At 38.1% G+C, this 14,427-nt stretch overlaps 1 protein-coding gene across 1 annotated transcript in view; it reads right to left on the bottom strand.

Moving 5' to 3' along the window:
- The window catches only part of LOC134614865 (protein-glutamine gamma-glutamyltransferase E-like), a 65,456-nt gene extending 51,688 nt beyond the window's left edge, over positions 1–13,768 (bottom strand). The window contains exons 1-2 of the mRNA XM_063459107.1: positions 13,629–13,768; positions 710–883 (exon numbers count right to left, since the gene is read on the bottom strand). Of these exons, the coding sequence (XP_063315177.1) occupies positions 710–883; positions 13,629–13,635 (181 nt within the window). The 5' untranslated portion in view covers positions 13,636–13,768. The remainder of the gene's footprint in view (positions 1–709; positions 884–13,628) is intronic.
- Between the last annotated feature and the right edge of the window lie 659 nt (positions 13,769–14,427).

Here is a 14,427-nt window from a genome sequence, read left to right as displayed (position 1 = left end):
TGGAGTTAACCCTGCAAGGTTATTATTGCAGTTTATAAAAAACTGCAATAATTACACTTGCAGGGTTAAGAGTAGTGGGAGTTGGCACCCAGACCACTCCAATGGGCAGAAGTGGTCTCGGTGCCTGGAGTGTCCCTTTAAGGGAGAGACAGAGCAAGTGCAGGATTTTTGGAGAGTCTTTGTTCTTTGTCTGATTTATAGGTGTCTCACACAAGATGGCATTATTTTCCCCCTGATACATGTGTTTCCATTATGTATATATTAAAATAATTCTCATTTGTATTGAAATTTGATAAATGACTCTTTGTGGGCGCCAGAATGCTCCTGGCACGATGCGCACTACAGCAGATGTTTTCTCTTGAAAAGAACAGCTAAAATGTAATGTTATACTGTGTAATGTAAGATAAGAAAAAAATGAATTAAAAAGTTAGTTATTAGTTTGTGAGTTCTTTTACCTGTCTATGTAAAAATAAATCCCTAGATGTTTGAGTGAAAGACACCTTAAACTCTGTTCCAGACTGACTAATGTCAGTTCTGTGCATAAATGTCCATCGTTAGCACACAACGATGGACGGACATAATGAGCTTCTATGCTTGCAGGCACCGCCTGTACGAGAAGCCACGTAGAACAGAAAAAAAAAAAGATTAACAACCCTTAAACTGTTTTTTTGTTGTTGTTGTTTTAAATTGGGTCTTTATATCCCAGTACCTGTGGCAGCAATGAATTCCACCTTGTCTCCTTTCTGCAAAGGTCTGTTAAAGGTGATTTTCACTATGAATGGTTGTCCTCTTCTCACCACTAGGTCACTGGTGTAGTATGAATCAGTCCGATGCTCTACCATGTTTAACGTCTCTTCCATACTAAATGTCTTTAATTTGAGGGCTGTGAAAGAAATTATAAGCTCATTAACCTATATATTGTATCATTATTTACAATAAAATTATCATTAAAAAAATTACATTGAAGGGGTAACCATAAAACCATAAAGGAACGCTATAGTGGTAGGAATAGAAACATGTATTCCTAACACTATAGTTCTGAAATAAATACTTAGGCTTCCGGACCCTCTTTTTTTTATCATCAAGGAAAGCATTGGGAGGCTATTGTGCATGCACGGCAAAATGCCATAGTGAGTGACAGCCACAACAGGTGTTACAAGGTAGCAATGAAAAGGCAGTGTTTACATTGAAAAGCCTGCAGGGACAGGCTATAGATACCATAACCACTGCATTAAGCTGTAGTTGTTCTGGTGACTGAAGTGTACCTTTGGCAGTAATGAGCAGTAGTACCTCAAGTATTCACTTGATGGCAGACCTGAGCAGTACTTGCCTGTGTACTAATAAATTCATGTGGAAATAATGCTTGCATTGCGTAACAAGCTGTTTGCCTAACATGCATGCTGTACCAAGAATTCGAAACAGTCAGCAGCAAAGGTTAATTAAGGTAACATTGCAATATACAAGTGGAACTGCCTCTACTCTGAAAATTCTGCGATTGAATGATTATTTGACAATAACTAATAACTTTAACTGATAACCTTTTTTTCACCAGATGATCCATTTATTTTTATATTAAATATTTAGCATTTAATATTATAATCGAGTTCAGGCAAGACAAAATCACAGGAAACCTTGCAAGCAATATTGAAATATTGTAAAATATTGTTATATATTGTAATTGCTCCTGATCCCTGTAATCTCCCTCTTTCAGATGCAAATGATAATCAATTAGAGGAGATTATACCAATGGCTGGACAATGCGGAAGTGCCCAGTTACAGGATAAGGAGGTACGGGTTTCTACATTTAATTTATTTGCATAACTTCACAAATACATGTATGTTTAATATAGCGATAAGTAAATATAAGGTAAAAATCCAGAGAAGTGACAATTCACTTTTAACTACATGGTATTTATTTTACTTTCAGAAAATGTGTGGAGGACAAGGTACGCTTTGAGTAGATGTGGAAATGTATATACATTGCTTAGTTGAAATTGCAAACACAAGTTCAATTTAATGAAATTTTCTTTGTGGAATTTTAGCAATATAATGTTACGAAGTACAGTGTTACGAAGTACAGTAATGTCACAACCTCTACAAAAGTAGTTTCTCCTTTTGAAACTGGAGTAAGATTACATATAAGATTATTACGTTGTCAGCTGGAGATCTTATTTTATGTGTTGATAAAACTCAGTGTTGTCTAGAACTTATTTTGTAGTTTTTTTTTTTTTTTTTAATACGTTTTCTATTTGCCATTCATAAAAAGCCAACATTATACAATGTCCCTCTGCATTTGTGTGTTTTATCATAAAAAAAAAAAAAAAAAAAGTTAGTACGACGACTGAAATGCTTTGGTCAGGAAAAAAAAAGTATGTGCTTTATTTGCAAGCTTTGTGAGCAAATATTTGATAATTAGGTCTATTAATTTTGGTAAGGCATTTCATCAAATTATGTAAAAATAAAGCCACCTTTTTAAGCCAAGATAAGGGCTTGAAGCTGTAATGTAGCCCATGGATCAGCACAGCTAGGGGAGCGGGCATTGACAGAGTCTGGAGGTAGACATAACAGCCAAGGGAAGTTAAGTGACAGCTAGCAAGCTGGGTGGGGCAGAGCTACTATGGAAGTATTTATACCAGCCATTTTGTGAGGTGGCCATCTTAACTTAACCTAAACTTACCTGTCAGTTGTCCCTCCCAGCCTCCCTGACTTTGGTTAGGTTATAACATTTTCAATTTTTTTCACAGCGGCAGGGAATGGCCTGGTTAAATTGGGGGGTAGATGAAGGAGGAAGTGGGCATGTGGAGGTTTAGTGTGGATTAGGCAGTGTTACACTTTGTTGGTAAGTTCAAGCCCAGTGGTGGCTCCGAACCTGGGGGTGTAGCGGTGTCTTGGTACACCCTACAATTGAACTTGTGCGCGTAGTGGTGTCTTGGTACACCCCTATAATTTAATCTGGTGGAAATGTGGTCATATTGGACGGCCAGTTTTTGTGGTAATATGTTAATTAGATTATTATTATTGTGGGGTCATTGCCAGGGGTATGTTATGTATATGGGGGCATGTTGGCTTTAATAATATTTGTTGGCAATGACCCTATTTGTTATTTATTTGTTTAATTAATTAATAATTAATAAAGCTGTGGACTAATATTTCCAACAGTATAACCTGTGTCCTTGTCTTAATGGGGTTCAGGGTAAGGTTAGCGCATATACCGGTAAATCTGACTGTGCGTCTGTCATATATTAATAGGGTCAGTCTAAGCTCCATAAGCACTTTGTATTTGCACCAGTGCATGTCAGAAATCTCTATTTGGATCAGACTGAGCATGTCACAGAGCTATACTCAGATGGGGTGTTTATCACAAATGACCCAAGTTTGTGACATGTCAGTTGCTCTCAACAGCTTCTTCAAACAGCCATCAATTAACTTAATTATTAAAAGACAGATACAAAACAACTTTGATATAATGCAGATATTGCTTTAATGTGTATTTTAATAATTTATTTTTAGAAAATTTTCAATTATTTATAGACTAGTTTTTGGTTGCTTTTTTGTAATAACTATCTGCACGGGTGCTGAAGTGATCATTTTCAGACTTGTTTACAATGTTCTCCAACACGGCCCCCTGACAGTGTTAGCAAATAGAAACCTAAATGGAAACTAATTTAGCCTACTACTAATGTTTACTTGTTGAACATTACGTTAAACCTTTCTGGCCTATTGATTGCTGGATGATACTGTCCCAAGCAGCTCAATGGACAAGCCCACAGTTTACACCCTTATTAACCCATATTACAAAAATTAACATTGATTAGACTTGGTGATTCGTTTCGGTACAAACTGCAAATTTATCTGAATTTGGGTCAATCAGGTGAGTGGTGGCATTCCAGAACTCTGACCTGAAATGTAACCAAACCAACCAAAACACGCACTGGACGAGCATCTTCATTTCAGTTCATGATTCTGAATACTGAGCATGCTGCCAAAAAGAAATGATTGGTGAAAAAAAAAAAAGATGATTGATGTCTAGGATACAGTCTCTAATGGTGAATTTAAAGATCAAGTGACAAGCGAGAAAAAGAGGGGGAAAATAGTTTTTTTTTTTTTGCTTCTGTTTTTTCTTCTTAGTTACTTTTTCTCACTTGACCTATGAACCAAATGGTGGGAAAATGCACCAACCAGTGTGCTGCAAAATATACCCATAATATGATATTAAATATATATTTTCAGTACACTGACTGGCCTATTTTAGTTTGTTTGATACAGTTCTTGAATCTGGTTTTTGGTACCGAAATTCTGCTGAGCCAGGCCGTCATTCTTTGGAAATTCAGATGTTCAAAAAGTTTCTGTTTTTGTGAAAAATGGTTTGGACAAGTTCTCACCTGTCATGTATAACACTGACTGAAATATTATTTAGACCTTAAGTTAGAATACAGGCAGATGGGAAAATTATAGTTGAGGTCAAAAGAGTAGGACTAAGTGTAGGATTATCTCTTCCACCATTATATTGAGGTCTTTACCTATGTCCAAACAAGGACATCCAGCAATAGTGAAAACCCCATTGGAAATTGAGCCGCATATTGAGCCGCACATGCATTGAGCCGCACATGCGCATTAGGTCCCCCTGTCGGATGACGATCGGACATTGGCTCTGGACTAAAGGTTTTTTTTTTTAACCCTTTGTGTGCGACAGAGGGGAAAAAAAGGACACTATAGTTTTGGGAGTAAAGATTTGTATTCTTACACTATAGAATCCCTTCAAGCGTTAACTGAGACATTTATTTGGTCTTAGACATTTGTCCTCATGGTTTTTGTAACAACTGGTTTTGAGCTATTGGCCATTATTATCATTTGATAGTAGGATGTGTATACATCCTTAAATGATATTTTACAAAATATTTTATGAATAATATTATTTTAGCAATTTCAAATATTTAATATATACTATATATAATAATACTGTAATATTATATAATAAAACAGAAATGAGCACCAGATTAGTCCTAATTTGAAGTTTTGTTTTTTTACTGGAAGTATATTTACCTTGTTGAGCCCTGTTTAGTTGATGTGGTATGTTCGCATGGCTATTTGCTTTTAGATGTAACACAGTTTAGCTTGTAGTTAATTTAGCCAATAATTGGATTTGTTCTATTCTTTAGTTGCTACCATTTAACTATGCTGGGAATGGACTGTTGAATAATCTAATGTTTTTTTCTTCTCTTTCATGCTCTTCTTTCATCCGACATGATGATTTTCTCCTTGTATATAGTTTATTATCAAAACAGAAAATGCAATGTTTAGTTTAGATATTCCATTTTGCTCTATGTTGTAATCCATAATCAGTTATTGTATGGAAAGCTTCTCAAAGGCTGGTGAAAACATCTAATCTGCCCTTTACATAGATTTTGCAATCTGTACACATCGCAAACACTGTGTGCATTAAATTATTGTACGTAGCACACATTGTATAATTTGGCTCAAAATACAGTTTACAACATGCTGCGTTTTCATTAGAATCAATTTTAAATTTAGTCAGAAACTGTTACAAGATTTAATAACAATAAGTATTTCTAATATGCTGTCAGACTTGATATGCTTGGGATTATTGTACTGAATATAATTAAAGGCACTTTACAATATGCACAGACAAATACAAGAGGTTGCGTATGAGTGAGTATGAGTGAGCTCTGCTACAACTACCACCACCATTAGCACTACCACCCTTTCCATTAGCAATGTTGTACTCAACCAAATGCTAGTTTAGAGGCTCAGGCTAGTAAAAAAATAAAATAAAATTATAAAGTAAAAATAAACGGTTCATACTGCAAGTGCCATTTATACAAACTATAATTGACAGATTACATTTTTTTCTCACTCCTTTTTTATTCTTTTTTTTTTGTGAAATACAGGTTCTTTGATTTGCAGTGTGCTTCAGTGACACTGCTTGTGCTTTGCATATTGTAACCTTCTTCCCTCAGTAATATACAGCCAGGGTTATTCACTACAAAACAGATTCATCTGAAGATAATCCAGTGGAAGTGACTGCAATTGCATTTCTCATATTTACTAAAGCCAATTACGGTTGGAATTCGATCAGCCTGAGTGAATCTGCAGCAGTTGTTAGCATGCATTTGGTTCTCATATTAAAATCAGTGCCTTTGTATTCAAATCCTATAGTAATATATATAATAATCCTAAAGTATAGAATTTGTAATAGTCACAAAGCACCGGTTTTCATAAAATTCGGAAATATTACTAAAAGGGAGGTTTAAAATCTCAATATGCCCTCACCTGCCCCACTTTCATTGGGAATTCAGAAGTCATTCCCCTACACATACGAAGCAATTTCATGTACATATAATTATTATTTTAGCTGATTGGAAAAATATAAGTTATATGCAAGTATATACCCACCCCTCAAGTATGTTCCCACCCCCTTCACACAACTTTGTCTATCGCTATTGCTGTTCCATGGGCCTCAATCCACCAACACAGCTAACAGAAACAAAGGAATATCATTTCCACTAAGCACAATATGTTGGCACTTTATAAATGCCAGTAATAATAATAATAATTTCTTAACACAACATTGCAAAAGCAAAAATAAGCAATCATCATTACAAAGTTCTCTCACCTATTTGTTTGTGTTTTTAAAGCTATAAGCAGGGCTCGAGTCCTGCAGGAACGCGTGGGAACGGCGTTCCTGCACTTTTTTCACAGGAGGAACGCCGTTCCCCCTGCAGGCACTCAGGGGGCAGCAAAAAATGCCGCTCCCAAATTCCCTGTGTTCCCCCTGTCATGGGGGGGGGCACCTGATTGCCCCCCCGGCGGGCTGCTCTCTCCCTGTCACACGCGGCGAGGGAGCTGTGTCCTCTCTGCTCCCTCTCGCCGCGCGCCGTTTTCTGATGCAGGGAGCCGGAATATGACGTCATATTCCGGCTCCCTGCATCAGTAGACAACCCACGCGGCGAGAGGGAGCAGAGAGGACACAGCTCCCTCGCCGCGTGTGACAGGGAGACAGCAGCCCGCCGGGGGGGCAATCAGGTGCCCCCCCCCCATGACAGGGAGAGAGCAGCCCGCCTCAATGCAGCCCCACTGGACCCCAGGGACCCATCCATGCCAGCTTTCCTAAAAGGTAGGGAGGCTGAGTGGGTGGGTGGGAAATGTTAATTTTAATAATTTGTATATATGTATGTATGTCTGTGTGTATGTGTTTATTTCTGTTAGTGTATGTGTATGTCTGTTAGTGTGTATGTATGTTAGCGTATGTGTATGTGTGTGTGTGTGTGTATGTCTGTTAGTGTGTGTATGTATGTATGTGTGTGTATGTCTGCTAGTGTATGTGTGTATGCAGTGTAGGCTAAGTAATTTATATAAATATTTTGATTAACAATCATATAATGCATGGTAAAAATATAGCTTATTAGAACAAAGTATGCAATTTAGATATAAACAGGTAGAACATATTTGATGATTTACAGAAACCTCCTAAAATGAGCCAACATTCCAAGCTCTTAAAGCACTACAACTCGCTTGCTTCCCTTGTATTTGGAGGATTTAAAAATTACTGCTATTTTTTTTTTTTTTTTTTTTAAGAGTTGAGGTAAAGAGAAATCTTTTATAAAACACATTTTTTTTACACCATCCCAGATGTCAGTCAGACAGCTGACCGAGGTTTACTGCCCCACTCCCTTTAGACTATAGTTTATATCGGACTTGGTGGTCTGAGACGATCTTAATGCTTCCATTCATACACTTGTAATACAGTTTATTCGGAAATGCATGTTTGGTCAGGTGTGAATGCATGGTTTTCCGAAGGATTTTTAAATCAGAATCCTCTATATGGACAATGTCCAGCACAGATGGGAATGTCTGTGTCGGATAAAAAGTGTAGAGCATACAGTAGCTGTAAAATGGAATCTAACACCCCACCTCCCCCCCCGAAAAAAAAATTAAATGAGTGTGTTGGGGTATATCTATTAAATGGTTGATTACTTTTTACTGTGGATTGTTTGTTAATAACATCGCAATACTGCTTTCCATTGCAGTGGTGGCTTACATGTTCATTAAAGGAAAGTACTTTTTATATCCTTGTTCTTTTAAATGTTACTGTAGTACTTTACAGTGGGGTGTACAGAATTACAGAATAGAGTATGTACACACCTCTGCAGCACTTTTGTGTTGATTGCCCCATTAACATTTATGCTTGCTTGAGCATCTGCAGAGAAATGCCACACATTCCCATGCGTGTTTTGGCATTGCTTTCATTCTGCTTTGCAGAGGTTGGCAGAGTTGAGACACATCATCAAACACACACACACAATCCAACACACACACACACACCATCAAACACACACACACACACACACACACCATCCAACACAAACACACACACACACACACTGCATTCATTATACACAATCTGCACTTACTACAAACACACTACATTCATTATACACACTCTGCATTCATTATACACACTGCACTCACTACAAACACACTACATTCACTACACACACTGCATCCATTATACACACATTGCACTCACTACAAACATACTACATTCACGATACACACTGTACTCACTACACACACTACATTAATTATACACACTCTGCACTCATTACAAACACAGTACATTCACTACACACACTGCATCCATTATACACACGCTACATTCACTATACACACCCTGTATTCATTATACACACTCTGCACTCACTACAAACACACTACATTCATTATACACACTGCATTCACTACAAACACATGACATTCATTATACACACTCTGCACTCACTACAAACACACGACATTCATTATACACATGCTGCACTCACTACAAACACATTACATTCGCTATACACACTCTACACTTACTACAGACACACTACATTCACTATACACACTTTGTACTCACTACAAACACACTACATTCATTATACACACTGCACTCACTACATTCATTATACACATTCTGCACTCACTACAAACACACTACATTTATTATACACACTGTACTCACTTCAAACACACTTCATTCATTATACACACTCTGCACTCACTACAAACACACCACATTTATTATACACAATCTGCACTCACTACAAACACACTGCATTCATTATACACACACTCCACTCACAACAAACACACTACATTCATTATACACACTCTGTCATCACTACAAACACACTACATTTATTATACACACTGCACTCACTACAGATACACTACATTCATTATACACACTGCACTCACTACAAACACACTACATTCATTATTCATACTCTGCATTCACTACAAACACACTACATTCATTATACATGCACTGCACTATATGCATAGGAGTGTAATTTAATTTTTTTTTATCTTTTAACCCCTTAAGGACACATGACATGTGTGACATGTCATGATTCCCTTTTATTCCAGAAGTGTGGTCCTTAAGGGGTTAAGGGGGCGGGAATCTTGGGTGAGTTCCCACACTTTTTCCCCCAGGACTTGACCCCTGGCTATAAGAATGTAATTATGACACGTTGATAATTAAAGGGACACTATAGTCACCTAGATCACTTCAGTTCAATGAAGTGGTCTGGGTGCCAGGTCCCTCAGGTTTTAACCCTTCAGATGTAAACATAGCAGTTTCAGAGAAACTACTATGTTTACATTGCAGGGTTAATCCAACCTCTAGTGGCTGTCTACCTGACAGCCGCTAGAGGCGCTTTTGCGACGCTGGATGCGAAATTCGCATCTAGCGTGCAGAACATCCATAGGAAAGTATTGAGAAATGCTTTCCTATGGACTGTTTCAATGCGCGCGGCTCTTGACGTGCATGCGCATTCGGCGCCGATGTCGGCAGAGGGAGGAGAGTTCCCCAGCGCCGAGGGAGCCCTGCGCTGGAGAAAGGTAACTGGCTGAAGGGGTTTTAACCCCTTCAGCCCAGCGGGAGTGGGACCCTGAGGGTGGGGGGGAAAGGGGGGGGGGAACTATTAACACTATAGAGCCAGGAAAACAAGTATGTTTTCCTGGCACTATAGGGGTCCTTTAATGATTCTTGCAATATTACATTATATATTACAAATGCTATTTAATACTGATTTCATATATTGTACAAAGTATTGCATCCCATACTTAATCATTAAAATCAGACTGAACTATATAGAGCAAACAAATGTAATCTTTTTGCTGTAGCACAATATTTGCTTATATGGTTTAACTGGAGGTCATGTAATCACATGTCTAAAATATCATATGCTGGCATCAGTCAACACAGTGGATTAAATACAAATCTTTGCACCAATAAACTCAGCGTATAAAGTAAATGTGCAGAAAAAAAACGAATAAACTTAAAAAAACTGTAACAACATTTTGGTTTTAAAATTGAAGTCACAATATGGCCCACATTTTTATACAAGGTTCAAATGTTGTCCTATTGTAAAGTATATAAGAATTATAAAATGCATAATATGCAAAACTGTGAAAGCAAACATAATGCATCAATTATGCTTAACTCCTGGGCTAAGGCTCAAGAGTAGATTCTAATTCTATTTCAGTAGGTCCCCATTTCTTCGAATTTGCCTTGTATCCATCAGATCACATACATTTGACTACTTTAAGTTGTTCATTGTAGAGTACCTGTATTCCCCAATGAATGAGAAATCATCTGACAGAGGGGAGTGGCTAATTTAATGTTTAGACATTTTCAAATTTCATTTATTTTAGGACAAGTTTTATTTTGGTACAAGTTAAAGTTGCAGAGAAAATTGTACATAGCAAGATGGGTTGGCAATGGCAAGTTAAATGTCATTTACATTTGTTTACCCATCAAAACCATTTTGATACTATGAAAAAGTTAAATATAAAAAAAAACAAGTATAAAAAGTAAAAATAAATAATAAAAAATGATATATATAGAATATATATTTAGTTATAGCTATTTTAGGGGGATATCTGTGTGTGCAGGTGACTATTACTGTGCATAATTATTAGGCAACTTAACAAAAAACAAATATATACCCATTTCAATTATTTATTTTTACCAGTGAAACCAATATAACATCTCAACATTCACAAATATACATTTCTGACATTCAAAAAACATAACAAAACATAACAAAAACAAATCAGTGACCAATATAGCCACCTTTCTTTGCAAGGACACTCAAAAGCCTGCCATCCATGGATTCTGTCAGTGTTTCGATCTGTTCACCATCACCATTGCGTGCAGCAGCAACCACAGCCTCCCAGACACTGTTCAGAGAGGTGTACTGTTTCCCCTCCTTGTAAATCTCACATTTGATGATGGACCACAGGTTCTCAATGGGGTTCAGATCAGGTGAACAAGGAGGCCATGTCATTAGATTTTCTTCTTTTATACCCTTTCTTGCCAGCCACGCTGTGGAGTACTTGGACGCGTGTGATGGAGCATTGTCCTGCATGAAAATCGTGTTTTTCTTGAAGGATGCAGACTTCTTCCTGTACCACTGCTTGAAGAAGGTGTCTTCCAGAAACTGGCAGTAGGACTGGGAGTTGAGCTTGACTCCATCCTCAACCCGAAAAGGCCCCACAAGCTCATCTTTGATGATACCAGCCCAAACCAGTACTCCACCTCCACCTTGCTGGCGTCTGAGTCGGACTGGAGCTCTCTGCCCTTTACCAATCCAGCCACGGGCCCATCCATCTGGCCCATCAAGACTCACTCTCATTTCATCAGTCCATAAAACCTTAGAAAAATCAGTCTTGAGATATTTCTTGGCCCAGTCTTGACGTTTCAGCTTGTGTGTCTTGTTCAGTGGTGGTCGTCTTTCAGCCTTTCTTACCTTGGCCATGTCTCTGAGTATTGCACACCTTGTGCTTTTGGGCACTCCAGTGATGTTGCAGCTCTGAAATATGGCCAAACTGGTGGCAAGTGGCATCTTGGCAGCTGCACGCTTGACTTTTCTCAGTTCATGGGCAGTTATTTTGCGCCTTGGTTTCTCCACACGCTTCTTGCGACCCTGTTGACTATTTTGAATGAAACGCTTGATTGTTCGATGATCACGCTTCAGAAGCTTTGCAATTTTAAGAGTGCTGCATCCCTCTGCAAGATATCTCACTATTTTTGACTTTTCTGAGCCTGTCAAGTCCTTCTTTTGACCCATTTTGCCAAAGGAAAGGAAGTTGCCTAATAATTATGCACACCTGATATAGGGTGTTGATGTCATTAGACCACACCCCTTCTTATTACAGAGATGCACATCACCTAATATGCTTAATTGGTAGTAGGCTTTCGAGCCTATACAGCTTGGAGTAAGACAACATGCATAAAGAGGATGATGTGGTCAGAATACTCATTTGCCTAATAATTCTGCACTCCCTGTATATATATTTGTAGTCGGGGCACTTGCCGTGATAATAGTGTAACATGGCATATTATAACCAAAAGACATATTCAAATGACACCAGTCGGTTGTGGTGTGCCGGAACCGACAGTGCAGTAGGCCTGTAATAAAAGTGGGCCCACCTTAGAGGGTGATATGAATAGAGGGAGCGGTGGGAGGGGTGATTCGCCAGACTGTCCATGGTAAGGTGGGAGAGGATTGGCCGCCCTTTTAAAGGGAATTCAAGCCCCTCCCACAACTACAGGCCAAGGCCTTACATATATATATAAATATACACACACACACGCAATTGTATTAGCCATATTAGTCCAGTAGACAAGATGCCAAAATACCAGTATTGCAATCCGAGTATTGCAGTATGCAATGATACATTTTTTTATTGGACAACATAATATTAGTCTTTGAAATATTATGTTAGTCCAAAAAAAAAAAGGTATCATTGCATACTGCAATTCTCTGGTATTTTGGCATCTTATAAACATATATAAAATTTTTATTTTTTTAAATGATTTTCTCACCCCTCCTGGGTGGTATATTTATTCCTCATTCTCGGGTCCCAGAGGCCTGGGAGTTTGAGGGTTCTGTGCAGTATCTTAGCAGTTCCGTGCTGTGTTTATCTTGGATTTCAGTCGTAGTCTCCATGGTGGGCACTGCTTCTCTTTAAGTCTGATCTTGTAGTCAAGTAGCTGCAGGACCACTAATGATGTGGCAAATATAAGCCTGTTTGTTTCTGTGATGGTGCAGGATGGGGTTGTGGACAACGCTTCTTTAACTACAGGTAGTATGCTGTCTGGTGGTTGCTCTCCAGTAGTCTTGTCCGCAGGTTAATGACTGCTAGTTTTTCTACATCCATTTCCCTTGTTGTTATGCCATCTTGGGGTATGGATTCAGGTGGACAATTCTCTGCAGGTTCCCAGTTCAAAGTCGGTGACATTACCACTGTGCTATGCAGTCGATATTAAGATATATATATATATATATATATATATATATATAATGATACAACGTATATCTATCATTATTATATGATGGATCATATTACATTATAATATAACCAAGTTACCAACACCCAATCGTTTATGGGAAAAATTACAGTTCACACCCTCTTGTCAGATGTGCAGGTGTGTGGTATCGACAAAGAAACATATAATCAGATTTACTAAGGTAATAACGCACTGAAGCATCGTAAATATCATTTTTTTGTTCGAAGAGTATACGAATAAAGCTCTCAAGGAGATTTGCACTTACCTGCCATGTCTGCTGTGTGTTCTCCCAACTGGTGGATTGTGGTAAAATTCAGATTGAGTTATTCCTTCTGCTTAATTGTTTGTGACGTGTGCCTATTTACCAGCAATGAGTGTAACAATATAGTTTCTGACACTCAATTAGATACCGAGACCGGGAGTGACTTAAGAGAGCAGTCCAACCCTCCCACCCCCCCACTCCCTTGTTATATTTATATATTGTATAATGAGTTATTATGAAAATGCAAAACAATTGTATCTGCTCATGATTGAAGAAGGATTAAAATAACTTGCTTAGCAAGAATTGTAAGTTAACACGGGGTTTGACAGCAATCGTTTTCAATGAGTCATTTTCAAAAATGGGAGCATCTTCTTACTGTGGCAAATAATATCAACCCACAAGAAAATTTTTTATTTATTTATTTATTTTACTCCAGTGCTTATTGTGAAAGACAACATTTTCAAGCTTTGGGAAGGTCTGCAGTTTACTAGAAAATTGCACCTGTCCTGAGACCCGTAACAATTCTAGGGATTGCTTTAATATATTGAAATTTTTAGTTTTGCTTTTTTTTTTTTAACTCCAATGCTTATTGTGAAAGCCAACATTTTCAAGTTTTGGGAAGGACTGCAGTTTACTAGAAAGAACCGCCCTGGACTGTCAAGGAAATGGGGCATAACTGCTGCCAGAGATAAGGGGTTGGGACAATATAGATGCAATTGTTACGAAGTGTGGAATAGATATATAAGGGCTTACTGGGTGGGGACTTACCAGGTAGCTAGGAAAAGTGCAGGGATCCTGACTT

The sequence above is a fragment of the Pelobates fuscus genome, chromosome 6 (assembly GCF_036172605.1).
Source record: "Pelobates fuscus isolate aPelFus1 chromosome 6, aPelFus1.pri, whole genome shotgun sequence".
NCBI lineage: Eukaryota > Metazoa > Chordata > Amphibia > Anura > Pelobatidae > Pelobates > Pelobates fuscus.
The sequence above is the reverse complement of the archived record's forward strand: the minus strand, read 5'-3'. Positions and strand labels throughout refer to the sequence as shown.